The sequence below is a fragment of the Acomys minous genome (genome assembly GCF_964271855.1).
Source record: "Acomys minous genome assembly, chromosome: 4".
Classification (NCBI taxonomy): domain Eukaryota; kingdom Metazoa; phylum Chordata; class Mammalia; order Rodentia; family Muridae; genus Acomys; species Acomys minous.
In genome coordinates this window covers 39,609,987-39,629,965 of record NC_140486.1, presented here as the reverse complement: position 1 = coordinate 39,629,965, position 19,979 = coordinate 39,609,987, and the positions used below count along the sequence as shown (strand labels likewise).

Sequence of the window (19,979 nt, the reverse complement as noted above, 5' to 3'; positions counted from 1 at the left end):
TTTCTCTGCCTTATCTTCACTCCCTGGCTTCTCCTGTGTCCTCTTTTGCTTGAGCTGCCCAACGAGGGACCTCCTACTTTGACATTTTTAATCTAACTTGACATCTGTTTTTTTGGTTCTGTTTTTCTTTGGAATTTTGCCGCTATTATATTTTGTTGCCTGATGGAAGCTATAGTTTTCAGATCTTCTTACACAAGTAATAAACAAACACTACTCGTGAGACAATCGTTGAACCGCAGTACAGTGCCTGACCATCTGGCTTTCCTAAGAGCTTCGATTTCTGGGTGTGTGCTGTATGAAAGTATTTAAGGAGTTGGGTATCATAACTCTTGAAGAATTTTACTTAATCTCTGAGCAGCCCTGCTATTTAGCACTTGTTGACAGGGGATGGAATGAAATTATTTATTGAGTGCATGCAATTAGTATCTTCTCTATCTTTTCTACGGAAATAGACTCCTGAAGTGCGCGACGGGGATCTTGGCCACCAAGAGTGCTTCTAGCCCCCAGAGAGTGGCGAAGCCATGATTCTAGAGCAGGACAAGAAGAAAGGGAAGGCATTCTGCAGTGCTGAACCACTAGGAGGCAAATCCCCCTGCAGAATCCCCGTGCGATTCTCAGATGTGGTACAATGACGTCATATGGCTGTTGCTTGCTTCTGGCTTTTGCAGTTAAAACTGAGAGCCAAGCTGGGTATGGTGGTACACGCCTTTAATCCCAGCACTCTGGAGAGGCAGGAGCAGAAGGCGCTCTGTGAGTTCAAGGCTGGTCTTGTCTACAAAGTGAGCCCAGGACAGCCAGGACTGTTACCCAGAGAAACCCTGTCTCGAAAATCCAAGGGGCTTGGGGACGGGATTAAGAGTCAATATGGCTGTGAGTTATAGGGCTTTCCCCCTCCAACTATTTGTATAAAACAGTATATGCAAATAGTTGTAGAAAACCAACGAGAATTTCTTTTCTTTCATTTCTCAGGAGATTTAAATCATGGACTTGGAAGCATTTACGCTGAGTTTGGCTTGCTAAAGTGGCATCTGTCTGAGCTGCTGTTCACTGCTCATAACCAAATACATCCTGCTTCTGCTAAAAGTCTGATGTTCTTCCTGTTGCTCACCTTGCAAACTCCTTGAGGTTTTTTTCTTTTCTTTTCTTTTCTTTTCTTTCTTTCTTTCTCTCTCTCTCTCTCTCTTTTTTTTTTTTTTTTTTTTCCAGACAGGATTTCTCCATGTAGCCCTGGCTTTCTCGTACTTGCTTTGTAGATCAGGCTGGCTTCAAACTCAGAGATCCGCTTGCCTCTGCCTCCCCAAGTGGTGGAATTACAGGCATGTGCCGCCACACCCAGCTTCCTCCTTGACACTCTTAAACTTAGCGAAATCATGGCAGAGGAGACGCTGTCAGACTTCTCTCTCTCTCTGTGTTGTGTCCAGCATTTGGCCTTCCGGGTAGCTATAATGACATGTGCCCTTCCACTTTATAGTTTGCTCTTTGACATTAATATGTCACCACTGTTCAGAGTCTTCTACAGCTTCAGGGCATGTGGACTTCCCAGGGGGGCACTGATGAACTTAAGGGGCTCCCTCCTGCCAACCCCGGGTGACTTAATCAGGGCCACCTCATAGGCTTTGTCTACATCTTAAGTATGTTTACTTCTCTTTTTCATATACCCCCCATCATGGTTTCAGAGATCTAAGCGGCCATTAAAATTAACTAACCCCACCCACACATTCAATGGGAAAAGGTGTCTAGAAATTTTAAGCACCTTTCTTAAAGTTACAGGGCTTATTTATTTATTTATTTATTTATTTATTTATTTTTAAATTCTGCCCATCTGAGTGGAGAACTCAGGTGACAGGATTCTCTGTTCAATGTGGTTTCATTGTATCTCCTCTCAAACACAGTGTGCCAAATCATAAAACAGGCAATTTTGCCTGTAATACAACACTGCAAAACTACTTAAAGGTCTCTTGCATATGTTAATAAAGCTGGCTATATTATAGCAACCCCAAAGCTGAATGAATGATTATTCAACTGCCCTGAAGTCAGTCCTCTATTGTAAATGACACAAGTTAAAAAGAAGAAGAAGGCAGACCGAACCCCCTAGTTTCTGGTAGTTTCTAATTGTGGAGAGAAGGATGGCTTGCATTCTTTGTGGTCAGGCTTAATTCTGGCAAAGTTGCAACTGAGTTCATCACTAATGAAAATCAACCCCTTTGACTTAATGACTCCCAGGTTCTTCTGAAAGTCATCAGTATTGAGTATGGCTTGTCAGGTTGGAAGATATAGGGACCACAGGCAATTGTTGTTGCATTACTAACAATACGAGACATAACATATGATCTCGGGCAGCAAGGCAGAGTGTCATATTTCCCACACAGCTCAAACTTTACTGTGTGACTTGCCCAGAATGGTTCAGTCGGTGGCAGAATGACCAGGCCTTGTAGCCAACTTGGCTACTGTGGAAGCACAGGCTTCCTTCAGCCTACACAAGCAAGGCTATAATAAAATGGGGAAAACAAGCAGGACAAAACAGCCTGGTTGCAAATTATAGCTTTGTCACAGTAAAGTTTGGACAGCCCAGATGGTTTGTATGTGAGACAGTCCTCTTATTTTATTTTCTGTGAGAGGTTTCTGAATGTCTCAACTACTTGTGTGTCCCTGCTAGCACTGTGTAAAAAATAATCTTTTTGTAAGAAAAGAGGCTCTTTTGAAGTGGAGGAGAGATTTGCAGAGGTTAGGAGTTGGTGGGGCAGGCACTCTCAAGATGTTTGTGTTGGTTTGGTTTTATTTATCTATGAATCCTGAAGTAAGAGTCAATATGTGACAGATAGTAAGGACCTCATCTGAAAGAGAAGGTCACATTCACCATTTTCCTCTGCAGCTAGGTTCCCAAGTCACTGAGAGCCGGTAAATGAAATAACAAGACTGAGGAGAAAGCCGTTTGCTGAGACCTGTACTCTTCAGACACTCAGGGCAGGATGTGACTGAGGTGACATCATGGGGTTTGTCCCTAAACTCTCTGCCATAAATCTCCAGTGCCCCATGGCAGCAAGTTGTTCTTTGTATTTTTCCATGGAAGTAGGAGAAGCCGCAGTAGAATTGTGGCAAATCTATCTGTGTAACTAAAGGACATAATGTTCAGTTGGCATGTACCCATATGGTTTACTCCCCCAGAGACAGAACTGTAAGTTTTCAATTAGAAAGAAGAGAAAACATTTGAGAAAAGAAAAAACAAAAAACAAAAAAAAACCATAGACATTCTTCAGACTGGCTCACCCTTTGGTGACGGATGAAAGCAACTGAATATTCTCAAAGAAACCACTCTAGTTTTCCAAAGACTGCCATTCCATATTTATGTTTGTTCTGTTTTGTTTATAAAAGGCTTATGATGCAATGAGATGAAAATTATTTTAAGGTTGAAAGTTATAGAGATCATTTTAATTTTAGGTCTTACAAGAACCCTTAGATGCAGTAGGAATTGGAGAGAGAGAGAGAGAGAGAGAGAGAGAGAGAGAGAGAGAGAGAGAGAGTGTGTGTGTGTGTGTGTCTTTGCTTCCATTGATCTAAGACAAAAACAAAAAACAAAAAAACAATCTTTCCCCAAAATGTATTTCAGGGGCCTGATTGCATCTCAAATGGAACCAACATTTGCCAGGAAGGTTTTCCCCTGTTTTGATGAGCCAGCTTTAAAAGCAACTTTTAATATTACAATCATTCATCACCCTGTGTATGTGGCTCTTTCCAATATGCCACAGCTAGGTAAGTAACACTTCCTGCCATTGCATTAACGTGAAAACATTAGCCTTCTCATCAGCAGAGATGGTAGCCTTCACCTATTGTAACTGTGAGGGGCAAGCATCAGCCCTGACACTTAGAGAAGATGGATCCCTAAGTCTTTCTGTATGGGACCCTGGGGGACATGACACCATCTTCATTAGTTAGTGCTTCTACTGTGGGTCCTTATTGATAACGGGCTGGTGCCATTGGTCTGAACTGAGACATAGATGTATTTGATTTACCTTGGGTGACTTTGTTATCTTGATTGCACTGTTTTTGACATTTTAAAGATCCAGAGTTATTATATAAAAGTCTAGACTTTTGTTTCCATGGTAACTCTCACACTCAATAACATTGGACCTGCAGCCTCTATACGACTTTAGTAAGTGAGAGCCGAAAAGAGTTAGCCTCTTTCAGACTGGGGCTGAACCACCATATTCTGCCTCGGTCTCACTGTCTGAGTTTGTGATTTCAGCTTTAGGCCCCAGATTATTGCTGCTGCTAATGAGGAGGAGGAGGAGGAGGAGGAGGAGGAGGAGGACCCCTCTGAAAGCTGATAAAGGTGGAATTACAGTTCCAGATTCACATAGTGCTCAGACAGCTCTAGCTTTAATGCTGTGAGAAGCGCACTAAATTAGGAAATAGAAGAAGGTGGAAAGAGAGAGGATGTAGAGTAGGGACAAAAGTTACAGCGCTCAAGGGTGTGACATTCGGTTAAGCTCTCGCATCCTGCAGGATGCCGATTCAGGCCTAAGATCCTGTCCTTGGGTCCTTCAAGTGTTCTCCTTATTTATTTAAAAAAAAATTATTTGTTAAAAATTGTACGGCCTTCTGGGATAAAGTGTGATGATTTGATTCATATATGCAGTAGATAATGATAATCCTGGAGTAGTTATCATTCCAATGGGAAATACTTTAAAGTACTTCTGGGGACTGGAGAGGGATCTCGGCCTGTCAATGCAAGCCTGAGGACCTCCAGCACCCAGGTAAAACCCAGCATGGTGGGGAGGGGGCGGGAGAGGGAGGGTGGGGCTGGAGGAGAACAGGGAGGGGGGGCTACAATCACGCCTGGTGTGGATGAATGCAACTGTAATCTTAGTGTTGGGGAGGCCCACATAGGAGGTTCTGGGGGGGGCAAGTTGGGGGGTGGCTTGCTGGCCAGCCAGTCTAGCTGAACTGGGGAACTCTAGGTTTAGGAAGAGTCCCTGTCTCAAAGGACAAGATAGAGAACAATTGTTCTCTCTAGCAGGAAGTTTAGTGCTGGCCTCTGTAAATGTGTGTGTGTGTGTGTGTGTGTGTGTGTGTGTGTGTGTGTGTGTGTGTACCCTCACATATGCTCAGTGTGTACACACATAAATGCTGTTGAATAGCAAAATAATTTTGCATATTTTTGAATCATAGTGTGACCACTTCAGGGTAATTAACATTTCTATCTCACTATTGCTAACTTTGTGTTTGGATCCTGGGATGCAGAGCGGAAACTCAATCTCCTAGACTATAGGGAGTAACTAGGAAGGAGGGGGGCCCCGTTGGCAACCATCTTGGTAAGTTATTTCTAGGTTGCCTATCATCTAGGTTTACAGTGACTTGGACTAAAATATTCCCCCAGGTCAGTCTGAAAGAACAGATGAGAACGGAAACAGATGGACTGTCTCCACCTTTCACACCACCCCGCTCATGCCGACTTACTTGGTTGCGCTTGCTATATGTGACTTCGACCATGTCAGCAGAACTGAGAGAGGCAAGGAGGTGAGTAGGGAAGACCCTGCAGGTAAGGGGCAGTGTCCCGGCGTCGTCGCTCGCCTGTCACTTCCTGCTTCCCCCTAAGTCCCGTGGAAATGTGGCTTTGTGGAATGTGATGTCACAAGCTGGATGTTGTACCATACACTTGTAATGGCAGCACCTGAGGGTCGTGAATTTGAGGCCAACGTGGACCACATAGTGAGATCCTGCTTCTTCCCTTTTCACAAAATTTTTTAAAAGGGGGGGGGGGGCGGGTAAGACATGCTTTTCCTCGATAGCTCTTTGTAACTGTATCTGTGGAAAGACTGCGCATTAAGCAGCCTTTCTTTCTTTTTTTCTTTCTTTCTTTCTTTCTTTCTTTCTTTCTTCCTTCTTCTTTCTTTTAGTTTAGTTTAGGGTTTCTCTGTGCCACAGCCCTGACAGTCCTAGTCTCACTTTGTAGGCCAGGCTGGCCTTGATTCTCACAGAGATCCACCTGCCTCTGCCTCCAGAGCAGGGGGGGGGAATGGGAGGGGGTGGAGGGACAGGAGGGTGGGGGGGTGGGGATTAAAGGAGTGCACCTGGCTTCAAGGTAGTTTCTAAGCACCCACTTACTGTCCCTGCTTTCCTAGAGGGTGGGAGAGAACAGAAAATGGCTGAACTAACCCTGGGAGAAATGTTGCTTACTGGGCCAGATTCAAAATGTTTAGCCACCAAGATGGGCCCAGGACTGACCAATAAAAGCAGACATTAGCCAAGAGCAACTGTAGTCACTGGAGTGGCATGTGCAGGTTCACCATCCTTCCTATTTAGGGGCTAGGCCCTGTGGGTATCTCACAGCTCTGGGTGCACCATATTTCCCCACAGCCATGTGAAGTGAGATTGGCAGGCTTTCTCCTAAAGTTCTTAGCTGTCTAGTTGTATTCTCACGATAGCATAAGGTTTTCAGAAAGTACTATGGTTGTTGTGACAGTGTTTTCCATGCTTGCTTACTCCCTATTGTGGATATGGAGGTAACTAAGGTCAACGCTCTAGAGGTCAGACCATGCGGCTAGCTAAGCATCCCTCAGGCTGGCCTGAGATCGTCCAGGCTCATACCATTGACATACAGAGACAGGACAGCTGGTGGTGAGCCAAGCTCATCATGGATATGGAATAAACCAAAGTAATACTTCGGCACTCCTAGCCTAATGAATCACTAATACAGTATTGGACGCAAACAGCAGCTTACCATCATCCTGAGCTGCTGGCTCCTAGCCCTGTTTCTCCTGCTCAATAATTAATGACTAGGAGATCCCTGGCATTCACAGATGTAATGCCCAGTCAGAGATCTGTGGCATATATCAACGAACCTGCTTAGACATGATTTAGAAGCATGGTTTAAGCCTAGCAAGAAGAAGCAGACCTCTCATTTCCCATAGCTAATGAGAGACCCAGGATGGTAACACACACATATGCACACACACAGACACACACACACACACAGACACACACACACACACACACACACACACACACACACACTAGCCTGTGGTCAGTCCTCTTCTGAATCAGCAGCTCTTGTGAAATGATAAAAATCAGTTTATTCCCGAAAGACTATCTTATTATAAAGAATGCTGGTTGCCATGGAAACCAAAAGGAACAAGAGAAAGTAATGCTCTTGGCCAGAAAATGAGACTTGGGGCAGAGTTTATCAGCGGAATGCTGTGCTTGGCCACGGATGAGCACTACAAAGTGAGCAAATCTACCGGGTGTTCTGTGAAGTGAACAAACTGCAAGCTTGGGATAATGTCCAGCATCTCCCCAAATTACCCATCCAGTAAGCAAGTGGTCATTATAAAGCACGAAGTGAAACAGAGGACACACTGTAGGGATGGAAGTGGCTAACCTGGTAGACGTGGGCAGTATGGGCAAAGATATCCTCGGATGTCCAGAACTAGCATGTCCAGTGAGAGCTACCAGCACACATAGGTAGGACAGGTGTGATTTTTGAAGGAACTTTACAGCCAAGTTTAAAATGATTCTTACTGGCCTGTGTTTCTTGCTCCCTCCTAAGGGCTATCCCTCCCAATCCAATATGAAATTCCCATTATTCGTCTTAATTTGGGTATGCAGAATGCTTGTTTGTGGAAGGAGATTCACAAACTGGAAATCAATGAGCAAGTATTCCTTGCTGATGCTGTGAGTTTTGCAAAAGACCGCAGCTAAAACTCAGCTTGTATCCGCTACCTCCATCCTGCAGAATGGCTTTTCCAAGCCTAGCAGGCTTCCCAGCTTTGGTCTCAGAAGCTGTAAATTTAGTGAACAAGCAGATCCAAGGCCTGAAGCCATCCTTTTCAACTAAATATGGCATGCGGAGCACGGGGGAGGGAGAAGTTAGCGGGGGTGGGGGGTGGGGGGGAAATCCTGGCTGAAGGCTCTGAAACAGGTGGTTGCATTTTGTCAACAAGGGACATTTCCAAAGTCTCGCATAATTAGAAATTCACAGAATTCAAGACAAACCTTCCAGGAGGAATAAAAGCATGGCGAGATGAATCTGTTCCTGGAAAGCGTGCGCCTGCGTTGTGCTGTCTTTCATGTTTCTTAGCCTTCTTGGATAAGGTTCCGCAGAGAGCACTTTTTTTTAAGTTAACAGAACTTGCATAAGGACACGCTTTGTAATTCTCACACCTCTAACTTTCATCCTAAGGAGTTTCATTTCTGTGCGTCTTCCTTGGCACCAGCACTGACAAGTTTCAATTCTATTAAGATTTGCTCACAGAGAGACTTGCAGAGAGTAAGGCGCTTCTGCATTGCCACAGTTCTGCGGTGGGGGGGGGGGGGGGGCGCGGCAGAGCACTATAGTCACAAAAACCACACATGAACGTTCTCTGGTGCCAAACAACTGCATGTTTACATGAAAAGGACATTAATGACGCGGTGCCTTTTATCTGCAAACATGGGAGCGTCCTTGCAAAAAGAGTGGAGACTTCAACAGATTTAAAATCATAAGACTTCTCATGGGCCTCTTAAGATTAGAAGATTTGGCCAGGCCGTGGTAACACACGCCTTTAATCCTAGCACTTGGGAGGCAGAAACAGGTGGATTGCTGAGAGTTCAAAGCCAGCCTGATCTACAAGTGAATCCAGGACAGCCAAGTCTACACAGAGAAACCCTGTCTCAAAAAATAAAACAAAAAACAAACAAAAAATATGACTAATTATGCTTTAACTACTAAGCCATTTTAAATTTGGAAGGTTCAGATTTGGTTATTCAGTATGCCATCACCCTTTTGTGTTTTGTTTTGTGTTGTTTTTGTTTTTCGAGTCAAAGTTTCTCTTTGTGTAGCCCTGGCTGTCCTGGAATCACAGTGGAGATCATACTGGCCTCTGCCTGGCCTCCTCCTGCCCCCGCCTCCCGAGTGCTGAGATTAAGGGCATGCACCACCAATGCCATCACCCTTTTGTGTTTTGTTTTGTGTTGTTGTTGTTTTTTTTTTTTCGAGACATGGTTCCTCTGTGTTATCTTGGCTGTCCTAGGCTCCCTTTGTAAGTCAAGCTGCCCTTGAACTCACAGCAATCCTCCTGCATCTGCCTCTCAAATGCTGGAATGAAAGGCCTGCGACACCACATCTGGCACTTATGCCATCACTCTTAACAACACAATTCTGTCTTGAATCACTGGAATGTTGTTAAAAGGGAAGGAAATAGTCTTTTACACAGAATCTACAAGGATTATTATGCAATTACAGAATTGCACATTTTAAGGATTATTTTATCAACTTTCATTATTTAGTTTTTTTTCCATACAATATATTTTGGTTATATTCGTTTTCCATGACCATTTAAAAAAATATTTCCCGGTCAGCGCTGCCATCTTGTGGGAGCCACCACTTCCAGAACACCCAAGGCTTGACTGGTCAACTTCATGGTGGACAGCAATGACAGAGAGGTGTGTGAACGAGGCCTGGGAAGAATTCACGAGGATGCTGGATGAAGACGAGCTCCTGGATGCTGTTGTCTAGTGTAGAATAATCAGGCCACTGTGGCACCAGCAAGGACTGGCTCTGGAACCAGAAACGATCCAGGCCCCTCCCTCCCTGCCACTTGCTCACCCTCTGCTTTCCTCTCACTCGACAAATATGCAACTCTATGGTCCAGAGTGCCAGAAGCTGTCTCCAGTCTCCATGGGTTGTTCACAGAGTGCATCTTGCTGGGCTGTACACATGCAGAAGCAGCCTGCAGCCACATTTTTATTTAATGTAAATAGTTTCTGTTTCCAATGAGGCTGTTTTTGGAACTCCTATACAATATTACTTAGCTTTTTTTTTTTTTTGTAAAAAGAAAATCAACTCACTGTACTGAGAAGGAATTTGGGTGTAGGGGCACCTGGTTGGTGTTTGTTTGTTTGTTGTTGTTTTTTTTTAACTCAAACTCAGAGCATTTTAACAAAAAGTCAAAAACACAGGACAGAAGCAACAGAGACTATTCCTAATGTAGGTTTTGCAGTAATGGCCTGAATGTTAGTCTTTCAGATCACCTGTTCCCCTGTGGGGACAGCAGAGAGATGACAAACAAATTACCATCCTCTGCATGGTCAGGGTAGAGTCCCTGTCTTTGGATCTGCATTCTATAGCATTGTGCTTATATTTCTGCTAACATGGGCACCCAGGGGTGGGCTGGGAGCCGTTGGGGAGTGCAGGGCCCCGGCTTGGATGTGGTGTGTGGCCAGGTCAGTTGGCAACCTGCACAACCAGCTCACTCTTGGATGTGCCGGGAGGGTCACCCAGACTCACACCCTAGAGCACCTTATCCCATGTGTGAAGTAACTTCCTCCTTCAGCCTGGAAGGATCTTTTGGTTTGCCACCGAAAGACAACCTCTACTTTTTTATTTTGTATTTTCAATAAACACGGAAGAAGATGGGGCTGTTAAATTGATCTTGGAGATACCTCAGAACTGGTTTATTTGATGTTGTCGATCCTCTTACTGCTTTCAATACACAATTAGTAATCAACTGTTTTGTATACTTGTTTTCAGTTTTCATTTCCACAAGCACCATAATAATAGTTTTTAGAATAAAGTCTCTTAACTATTTAAAAATATTTCTCAGCTGCCTGGCATGGTGGAGCACGCCTTTAATCCCAGCATTCAGGAGAGGCAAAGGCAGGCGGATCTCTGTGAGTTTGAGGCCAGCCTGGTCTGCAAAGTGAGTCCCGGACAACCAGGACTCTTTTTTTTTTTTTTTTCGAGACAGGGTCTCTCTGTGTTAACCTTGGCTGTCCCGGACTTGCTTTGTAGACCAGGCTGGCCTCGAACTCACATCGATCCACCTGCCTCTGCCTCCCGAGTGCTGGGATTAAAGGCGTGCGCCACCACGCCCGGCTAACCAGGACTCTTGTTACACATAGAAACTCTGTCTTGAAAAACAAAACAAAACAAAACAAACAAAAATCACAGCCACTTGTATTCGTCTTTTGAGAGCTCTCTAATTCTAAATCTCATTTTAGGGATTTCTTTCCTTGATGTTCAGTTTCCTAAGTTCTTTGTATATTTTAGATTCTAAACCTGTGTCAGAGGCATAATTGGCAAATATTTTTTTTCCTAATTTGTAGGCTGCTTTTCTCAAAATAATGATTATGTTCTTTTCTATATAGAAGCCTTTTAGCTTCATGAGGTCCCATTTATTAATTATTGGTCTTATTGTCTATGCTGTCAGGGTTCTGTCCAGAAATCTTTCTGTGCCAATAAGTTCAAAGCCATTTCCTACTTTCTTTTCAATGGCATTCACAATGTCTTGTCTTATGTTGATATTCTTGATCCATTTGGAATTGAGCTTTGTGCAGCGTCATGGATAGGTGTTTTTTTTCCTTCCTGTACATGTAGCTTCTACATGCATTCTTCTAATTGACAGCAACTGTAGAATTTTAAAATAAAAGTTAGTGTAACATATTTCTGGGGTATCATAATAGTGCTTTGCCTTCTGGGATTGTCTCTGCATGTATATGTGCTTAAACATTATAAGCACTGTCTTGGTTGCTTTTCTATTGCTGCCAAAAAAAAACCACATAACCAATAGGAGACCAGCTAGGGATTCACATCTTGATCCATAAGCAGGAGGCAGAGAGCACACTGGGAAAGTTGTGAGTCTGTTGACACATCAGAGTCCATCCCACAGTGACGTACGTCCTCAACAAGGCACACATTGTAACCCTTCCCAAACAGTTCTACCAACTGAGGACAAACATATAAGACTGTGGGGGAACCATTCGGAAACCACAGCAGGCACATAGCTTCTTCTGAAGCCATAAGGCTTTAATTCCATAGTAGCAGGGAGTTGCAATGGGCAGGGGGCCACTTTTCAAAGCCCAGTATTGCTCTACCTAACTATTGTTTAATCGTTCTAATTTAGATACGGATCTGGGCCCCAAAAGATGACATTGCTGGTGGAAAAGTAGACTTTGCCGCGAACATCACAGGTCCCATCTTCTCATTCATGGAAGATTTGTTTAATGTCAGTTATCCGCTCTCAAAAACAGGTGAGGCGCTTCTGTTTCCGTGGGTGCGGAGCCAAGATCACGTGATGTATCCATGAGCCTTCGAGGGTGTATTGTAGCCGTTTGGCTATTACTTTGGAGTTGTCCTCATGCCCCTTCTCCATGGTAAGGCACATAGATCTGCCTGCACTTTCTCTGTCTGCCATGATGTGTTTCAGTGTCCTCTGGTAAGACTTCAGATGTTCCTTAGCTGTGACTCACTGGCTTTGGTACTTGTTGTTCCATCTGTGGATTGCATCACAGAAATTAGAATCATGTGTGAATATAATTATGATCCTCGAGGACCTATGTCAGTATTTTATCTCTCACAGAGATGGATGGTATGCCTGTAAAGTTCTGCGGGTCGCTCAGCTCAGGAAGTTACTCAATATGGTTTTTTTTTTTTCTCCCCTTCTCTTTAAACTGTGTGTGTCGTGCAAATTAATTTTGTTCTCCAATGTGTTTCTGAACTCTCGGGAACACTGTGCTCTGCCTAGTCAGGTTGATGGCTGAAGAGGGTGTGGAGAGAATATCTGGGAATGTGGGGCCCCTCAGATCCTCTGCTGTTCAAGCATTTTAGTTTTGGGGAAATAAAGGGCAAAGGGCCGAGAAGCAGCTTAAGCCAGGCTAGAAACCCCAGTTTGCCTGTCACATAAGGAGCTAGGAACAGCAGGTGTCTGACCTTGCAGACCAAGTTCTAGCTCTTCCATGCTAGAGATGCTTAAGGTAGGTAGTCCTTGCCCAGTAGGAAGAAGAAAAAAAAAACACACCACCAGCACCACCACCACCAACAACAAAACATCTGTTAGGTTCATTAGGTGACACCAGAGTCATCCTTGTTCTTGCATGGCATCCTGCCCAATCCATGGGACGCTTTATTCTTCCCCCCAACCCTAGGCACTTACTGGTCCTCACTCCTACTTTCCCCTAATGTGCATCACCAGCATCCTTACCAAACCAGTCTTTATGTGGTGTCACCCTCCAACCACTCCTCCTATGTGAAGCCAGAATCCTTGCAGACAAAGAACTGGTCATGTTAAAGTCCTCTTTAAAAAAAAATCTCTCTGCAGCTTTCCATGACCACGAGGATGAAGTCTGAATGCTGACTGTGGCTTTACAATGCTGCACCGCCCTATTGCAGGGCTTGTGCAATTCCCGACTAGGACTGGCGCCCTAGCACAGCCTCTGTACTCTCTCCACCCTCCACGCTCTTCATACCACACACAATGTTTACTTCTTGGAATGTCTTCCACTTCACCGGATGATTCGCCTTTCCTACTTGTCAACTCAGACAAAAACGGTCTTTGGTGGGAGGATTGATGAACAGTGATAGAAGGCTACAGCAGTGGAAGTGAAGCACCTTTTCTTTTTTTTTTTTTATTGCTTTTTTTCCTCCTTTATTAATTTATTCTTGTTACATCTCAATGGTTATCCCATCCCTTGTATCCTCCCATTCTTCCCTCCCTCCCAATTTCCCCTTATTCCCCTTCCCTATGACTGTTCCTGAGGGGGATTACCTCCCCCTGTATATGCTCATAGGGTATCAAGTCTCTTCTTGGTAACCTACTGTCCTTCCTCTGATTGCCACCAGGTCTCCCCGTCCAGGGGACATGGTCAAAGGTGAGGCACCAGAGTATGTGAGAAAGTAATATCCCACTCTCCACTCTACTGTGGAGAATGTTCTGTCCATTGGCTAGATCTGGGTAGGGGCTTAAGGTTTACCGCCTGTATTGTCCTTGGCTGGTGCCTTAGTTTGAGCGGGACCCCTGGGCCCAAATCTGCCTATCATAATGTTCTACTTGTAGGCTTCTAGGACCCTCTGGGTCCTTCTACTTTGCCTTTCTCCCATGATTCTCTCATCTAGAGTCCCACTAGAATGTCCTCTCCTCTGTCTCAGTTTCCTGGTAAGTGAAGGCTTTTGTGGGACATGCCCCTTGGGCTAATATGCAGATATAAGTGAGTATATACCATTTGAGTCTTTCTGTGAAGCACCTTTTCTAAAGTTTAATCACAAACGTGATTTTATATGATAAGATTAATAGAATAAATATGTTCAATGCAAGGGCATAGTAAACACAAAATGAGACAGAAAATAGTGTATAAAGTTGAACATTTTATCACCTGGCCTTTTACAGAAAAAGTTAGGCAACAGCCTCCAGTTCTAAAGGGTTAAGTGTTAGACTCATGGCTGCTTCTATTGTTATTTTAAAATAATTAAAGGTTTGTATAAAATAGTGCAGGATCATATGGGAATCAATGATGGTAACTTGTTTTTTTTTAAACCCAATTATTTTGCTTAGTTAAATTGTATTTATTTGGAGTTTTAAAATGATTAAAAAATAGTCATTAGAAGAGGCCTACTAAGGTGTCTCAGTAGGTAAATGTACTTGATGCCAAGCTTGACAACCCAAGTTCAGGATCCAGGATCCACAGAGGGGAAGGAGAGAACTGACTCCCTGGAGTTGTCTTCTGATCTCTGCAGGCCTGCTATAGGACTTACACACACATACACACACACACACACACACACACACACACACACACGTCTAATTTTCAAGAAAATTTAAGTTTAGTCACCAGTCAGTATCTATAAAAAATGAGTTCTTACAGCTGTCAGGGCCAGACCCTGGGTGCTGCTGGCACCCATCTTTTGAGTAGAGGGTTTCCTGGGACAGCAAACAGGGTTAGTTAACAAAGAAGCCTTGGATTAGCAAAAGGAATTGAATTGTGCAGGGCAGCATAGTCTCTTGTAAGGAGTGTATGGGTTTTGGGGTGGGCTAAGTGTTGGGGAGGAGGAGTTTAGAGGGAGGGGCAACAGCACTTAAGTCTACTAAATCTGATGCTTTGAGGCACATGATCCATGGGGCCGGGAAAGGACCAGGGCACAGTAGTAGGGCAGGTCTTCATAGATTTAAGCCATTTTATCTTCTTTTTCACATTTGAGATCTTTCTAGATTTTGAGCACCAGTCTCCTAGCAGTATTTGATCTTTCTGTGATCTTTATATAGTTGTAATAATTTATCTTATGGTGTCTATTTTCAATATTAGGTTAAAAAAACACAACTTTCTCTTTACTCAGGTTACAAATTTTCTCTTATCTTTATTTTTTTCAGTAACTTTATGACTTTATTTGCTAGACTTTATAGCTATGATTTTATAGCTAGAACAACATTTTATTAGACACAATGATTTAATTTTTTTCTACTTAAATCCATTTAGACATAGTTGTCTTGCCTTCTTTTTACCACAATGCAATGGAAAACTGGGGACTCATGATATTTGACGAAGCATTCATTTTGATGGAACCAGATGATGATCCAGTTGAGAAAAGGGCTGCCATCTTGTCTGTCCTCTCCCATGAGGTTGGGCACCAGGTGCGTGGTGAAATGTTCCTGGTTCACAGGGAGGTGTTTTCTAGCTGTTTCCCACAAAGCCCAGAAAACTCAACCGCACAGGGAATTTGGGTGAGCAGGGGAGCGCTTCTTGAAATGTATGACTGTGTACGAAAGATGGAGGGGTCTGTGTGGTGTCGGCCCAGCTGAGTCAGAGGCATTGAGGTACTGAGAACTTGTTACTTATTCTGGAAAGAGGTTCAGTGGATGCAGCCAGTGTGTTAGTGAGGAGCATCTGAGGGCTGGAGCTGCATCCAAAAAAGAGTGTTTCCAGGACATACATTGTCAGTGTTATATGCTTCATATTGTGATCTTAAAAGTCTGGGTTTGTGACTTGCTGGAGAGTCTCGCACCTACATTTTAGTCTCTATTCCATTAACAGAAATGTGTCAAGCAAGAAATAACCTAAAGTGTAGCAGTGGTATTTTCTTATTTGTGTGACCTGCTCCCACAAGTTTTAGGAAAGACCAAATAACACGCTAGCTCCACAGTCCACATACTCCTATGAGTTTTGACCAGTTGTCCCAAATGTCAATTTTTATAGCCACCTAAGTGACAATTTTAAAATCAAAAAGTGCTAACAACTGCTGTAAAAAATTTAGTTAGATACCGGGACATGGATTTATTGATTTGGGGACTTGGATTTTTCTTCCCAAAGACATCTGTACTTTGCTGCCCTATTCAGCTGGAATATGAATAATGCAGCTGAAGCACATTACAGAGCATTCCCTTACTTGAGTGATATATATGGCTCAAATCATGCTCTAAAGCATGGCGTCTACTACAGAAAGTGCTTCTAAGAGTATAAGGAGCAAAAATAGCAGGGGTAAGAGAGAGAGCCTAGCTTCATTTCAGCTTCATTGAACTAAACACAACTTGTGGGCCAAGTCAAGAGTTTATATGTTCACCAGCCAGCCTTGTACTTAAATATCCGTTTTAAAAGCAAAGACTGCTTCCACTTAATAGTAGTGATCCAGTCACTTCTGAGAAATGTACAGCGCTAAGATCTCCTCATGTGAAAATAGCGAGGCATGTTCAGAAGTCCACGTCTCGAGTTTTGTCGTTGATGACAAATGACATGCACATCTTTTTGGCAGCACACCTCCTTAATGTGTTTTGCAGTAAGGATACTTTAAATTTCAGAAATATCTTCTTCTCTCTTACATCTCCAAAAGTGGTTTGGAAATCTGGTGACCATGAGGTGGTGGAACAATATCTGGCTCAATGAGGGCCTTGCATCTTATTTTGAACTTGGAATAATTAACCACTTCTATCCTAAACTTTCAAGGGTAAGTACTTTAAACATTTACCCCCTGATTATAAAGATAATGCAGTCATTGTTGAGAATCTATAAAACACAGACAAGTCTAACGACTACTAAATTACTAAAACTCATCAAGGTGAGCCATGTTGCCTTTTATGGGTTTTTCTTAGAAGCTTTTTACTAGAGTCAGTTAATTGAAGCGGAAAGACCCATCTTATCTATGTTCAAAACCATGGGCCAGGGGCCTGATCGAATTAAAAAGGCAAAGTGAATTTAACGCTAACCTTTATTGCTCTGCTTTCCTGAGTGTCCATGAGATTTAAGCAGCTGCCTTGAGCCTCTGCTGCTGTGACATCTCGGCTACTGTAAACTGCACTTTCAAACCGGGGACCAAAATAAAGCCGTTCTTCCTTAATTTGCTTTTGGCAGTATATTTTGTCACAGCGACAAGAATGTAACTGACACAACCCTAGTTTGTGGCATTGCTAATCAAAGCTTAGGCTAGGTGTACAAAGGAGACAATCAGAATGTTGACAAATGGAATTAGAAGAAAATTTGACTGTTTACCTGACACTGATGTGGCATGAACCAGTCAACTGGGAATTCCAAGTGGTCCCAAGAGATTGTAGGCTTCATGTGGTTGTCAGGGGCCTAGCCATTCACCAGGGTGCAGTTTCTTCTAATCTCTAGTGGGTTGTGTTTGTTTGTTTGTTTGTTTGTTTTGGGTTTTGTTTGTTTGATCTTTGTTGTTTCCGACCCAAATTCTTCCTCGGCTGTAAATTAGTTTTCTTTCTAGCCTCACATCAGAGAAGACATATTCTTGCCATGTGCCTGAGGGAAAGCCAGTGTCTTGGACAGTCCTGTGCCTCTCAATTCAGTGTAACTACTGTTTCAGAGTGCATGAACTGTAAACACTTGTATCTAGTCTGAGGATTTCTTCCCAGTTGTAAATTATTATGTCAGCATCACTGTCACTTTATAAACCTAGTGGGCTTTTGCTTTGTAGATATGCATGGGAAAATACCACTGATTTAATTGGCAATGCAACCTAGAGGATTAGAACTTGATAGTGCTGGGAACCTATCTTAATGAGAAATACATGGCGTAGGAAACACACTCTCTTCTATAATTAACTTCTTAAAAATAAAAATAAAAATAAATGATAGAGAGGAGGAAGGAATGGCTTATAGTTTTGTTGCCTGAGGAATTCTGATATTGGAGCCATATTATAATTCAGACTATTTTTTTCAGTTATTCTTTCCCCATTTCAATGTGAGTTTTGGAAGTGATCTTAGGGTTTGTTGGATTTTGTATTTCTATAACCCTCAGAAATTAATGTGGCCCCATCTTCTCCTTTATAGAATGTGATCTTCTTTTTTCACATTTTACATGGTGTCCTCACAGAAGATCATGCCCTGGAGTCTAGGGCTGTGTCCACTGAGGTGGGAAACTTCATGGAAACAATAGAAATACGCAAGCTCTTTGACATGTACTCTTACAGCAAGGTAAAACTGTATGTTGAAGTGACTTTACTTTTATTGACTAATAGATGTCAGAAAATGCTTTAAAGTCAGACATCACCTAGCAAATATTATTAATGAGGTCATGTTGGATATTGGGCACATCTACTATTATAAACAGATGTGTATGCCTCGGTGCTTTAAGGCAAAATTTTCTGTCTCTCTCTCTCTCTCTCTGTCTCTCTCTCTCTCTGTCTCTCTGTCTCTGTCTCTGTCTCTGTCTCTGTCTCTGTCTCTGTCTCTGTCTCTGTGTCACAATCATCCATGCGATGCAGGAGAACAACCTTGACTGCTGTACCTCTGCAGCCATCAACCTTGTTTTTTCCGAGACCTGTCACTCATTGGCCTGGGCTTGCTGATTTGGTTAAGTGGATGGTCAGCAGGCACTAGGGACTTTCCTGGTTTTGGATTCTAGGATCGCAAACACACATGCATAGCTTTTGTACCATGGTTTCTAAGGATGAAACTCAGATCTTCCCACTTGCTTGCATGGTAAGTACTTTCCCAGCTGGGCCATCTTCCCAGCTCCAAACTTGTTTTGTAGAATTTTATTTTCACACGCAAGTGTCATAATTTAAATGTTTGTGTAGCCCAGCCCTTTATATGTAGGACGTTCGCTCACTCTTTACCCACTGGTGGTAGTGTACTATTTTATTAACATATTGGGGACAATTTGAACAGGGAATTCAAATGCAAATTGCCATTAGATACATAGACTGCAACAGTGTTTATAAAAATGGAATGTGTCTCTGTGTCAATACTGACCTTGGTGTCCCTTAGGGAGCATGTATAGCCTGGATGCTTGCTGGCTTCCTGAACCAGCACTTGTTTATCAACGCACTTAAGGTGAGTTGCCGGGAGTTGTTGCCAGAACAGCAGCAAAGCAGAAATTGCTTTGCTGTGCTATCTCTTTAACCCCAAGCCCTCTGCTTTCACAGTCATATTTGGAGACATTTTCGTACTCAAATACTGAGCAAGATGATCTATGGAGACATTTTCAAAAGGTAATTGTCCTTCTTTGAGACACTTTCTAGCTGAATAATTTTGCTTGATACAGGACAAGATCAAGGGGCTACAAGTGAAAGACTGAAGGACAGGAACATAACTTATTCTTATTTATAAAACCCCCTTAGGTCTGAGGCATTTCTTTAGTTTTCACCGTGCTTCTATGCCCCAAATAGAGGGTGGCCTATTAGGTCCTTAAATATGTCCTCAATGAATGAGTGGATGAATGAACAAAGAACCATTCATATTGTCCGTCCCCTGTGTTCGTGGTTCCATATCTGTATACTCAACCAATTCGAGGTGCGAAATAGAAGAAGTGCTGATCATACTAAGCATATGTGGTTTTTTTCTAAGGCTGTTATTTCCCCCAAACAATACAATATAATAAATATACGTTCACATACTATTTGCACTGTAATGGGTATTACAAGTCACCTGAACATTCTCCACAGTAGAGTGGAGAGTGGGATATTACTTTCTCACATACTCTGGTGCCTCACCTTTGACCATGTCCCTTGGAGGGGGAGACCTGGTGGCACTCAGAGGAAGGACAGCAGGTTACCGAGAAGAGACTTGATACCCTATGAGCAGATACAGGGGAAGGTAATCCCCCTCAGGAACAGTCATAGGGGAGGGGAATAAGGGGAAAATGGGAGGGAGGGAAGAATGGGAGGATACAAGGGATGGGATAACCATTGAGATGTAACAAGAATAAATTAATAAAGGAAAAAAATTAAAAAACAAAAAACAGAAAAACAACAACAACAACAAAAAAACCAAACAAGTCACCTGTAG

General features: G+C 43.0%; 1 protein-coding gene across 1 annotated transcript in view; it reads left to right on the top strand.

Annotated features, from left to right (window-relative positions):
* The window catches only part of LVRN (laeverin), a 59,581-nt gene that overhangs the window by 14,060 nt on the left and 25,542 nt on the right, over positions 1 to 19,979 (top strand). Inside the window, exons 2-9 of the mRNA XM_084779612.1 lie at positions 3,608 to 3,750; positions 5,378 to 5,517; positions 11,880 to 12,006; positions 15,223 to 15,377; positions 16,571 to 16,684; positions 18,021 to 18,164; positions 18,960 to 19,025; positions 19,118 to 19,183. Coding sequence (XP_084635738.1) covers positions 3,608 to 3,750; positions 5,378 to 5,517; positions 11,880 to 12,006; positions 15,223 to 15,377; positions 16,571 to 16,684; positions 18,021 to 18,164; positions 18,960 to 19,025; positions 19,118 to 19,183 — 955 coding nt within the window. The remainder of the gene's footprint in view (positions 1 to 3,607; positions 3,751 to 5,377; positions 5,518 to 11,879; positions 12,007 to 15,222; positions 15,378 to 16,570; positions 16,685 to 18,020; positions 18,165 to 18,959; positions 19,026 to 19,117; positions 19,184 to 19,979) is intronic.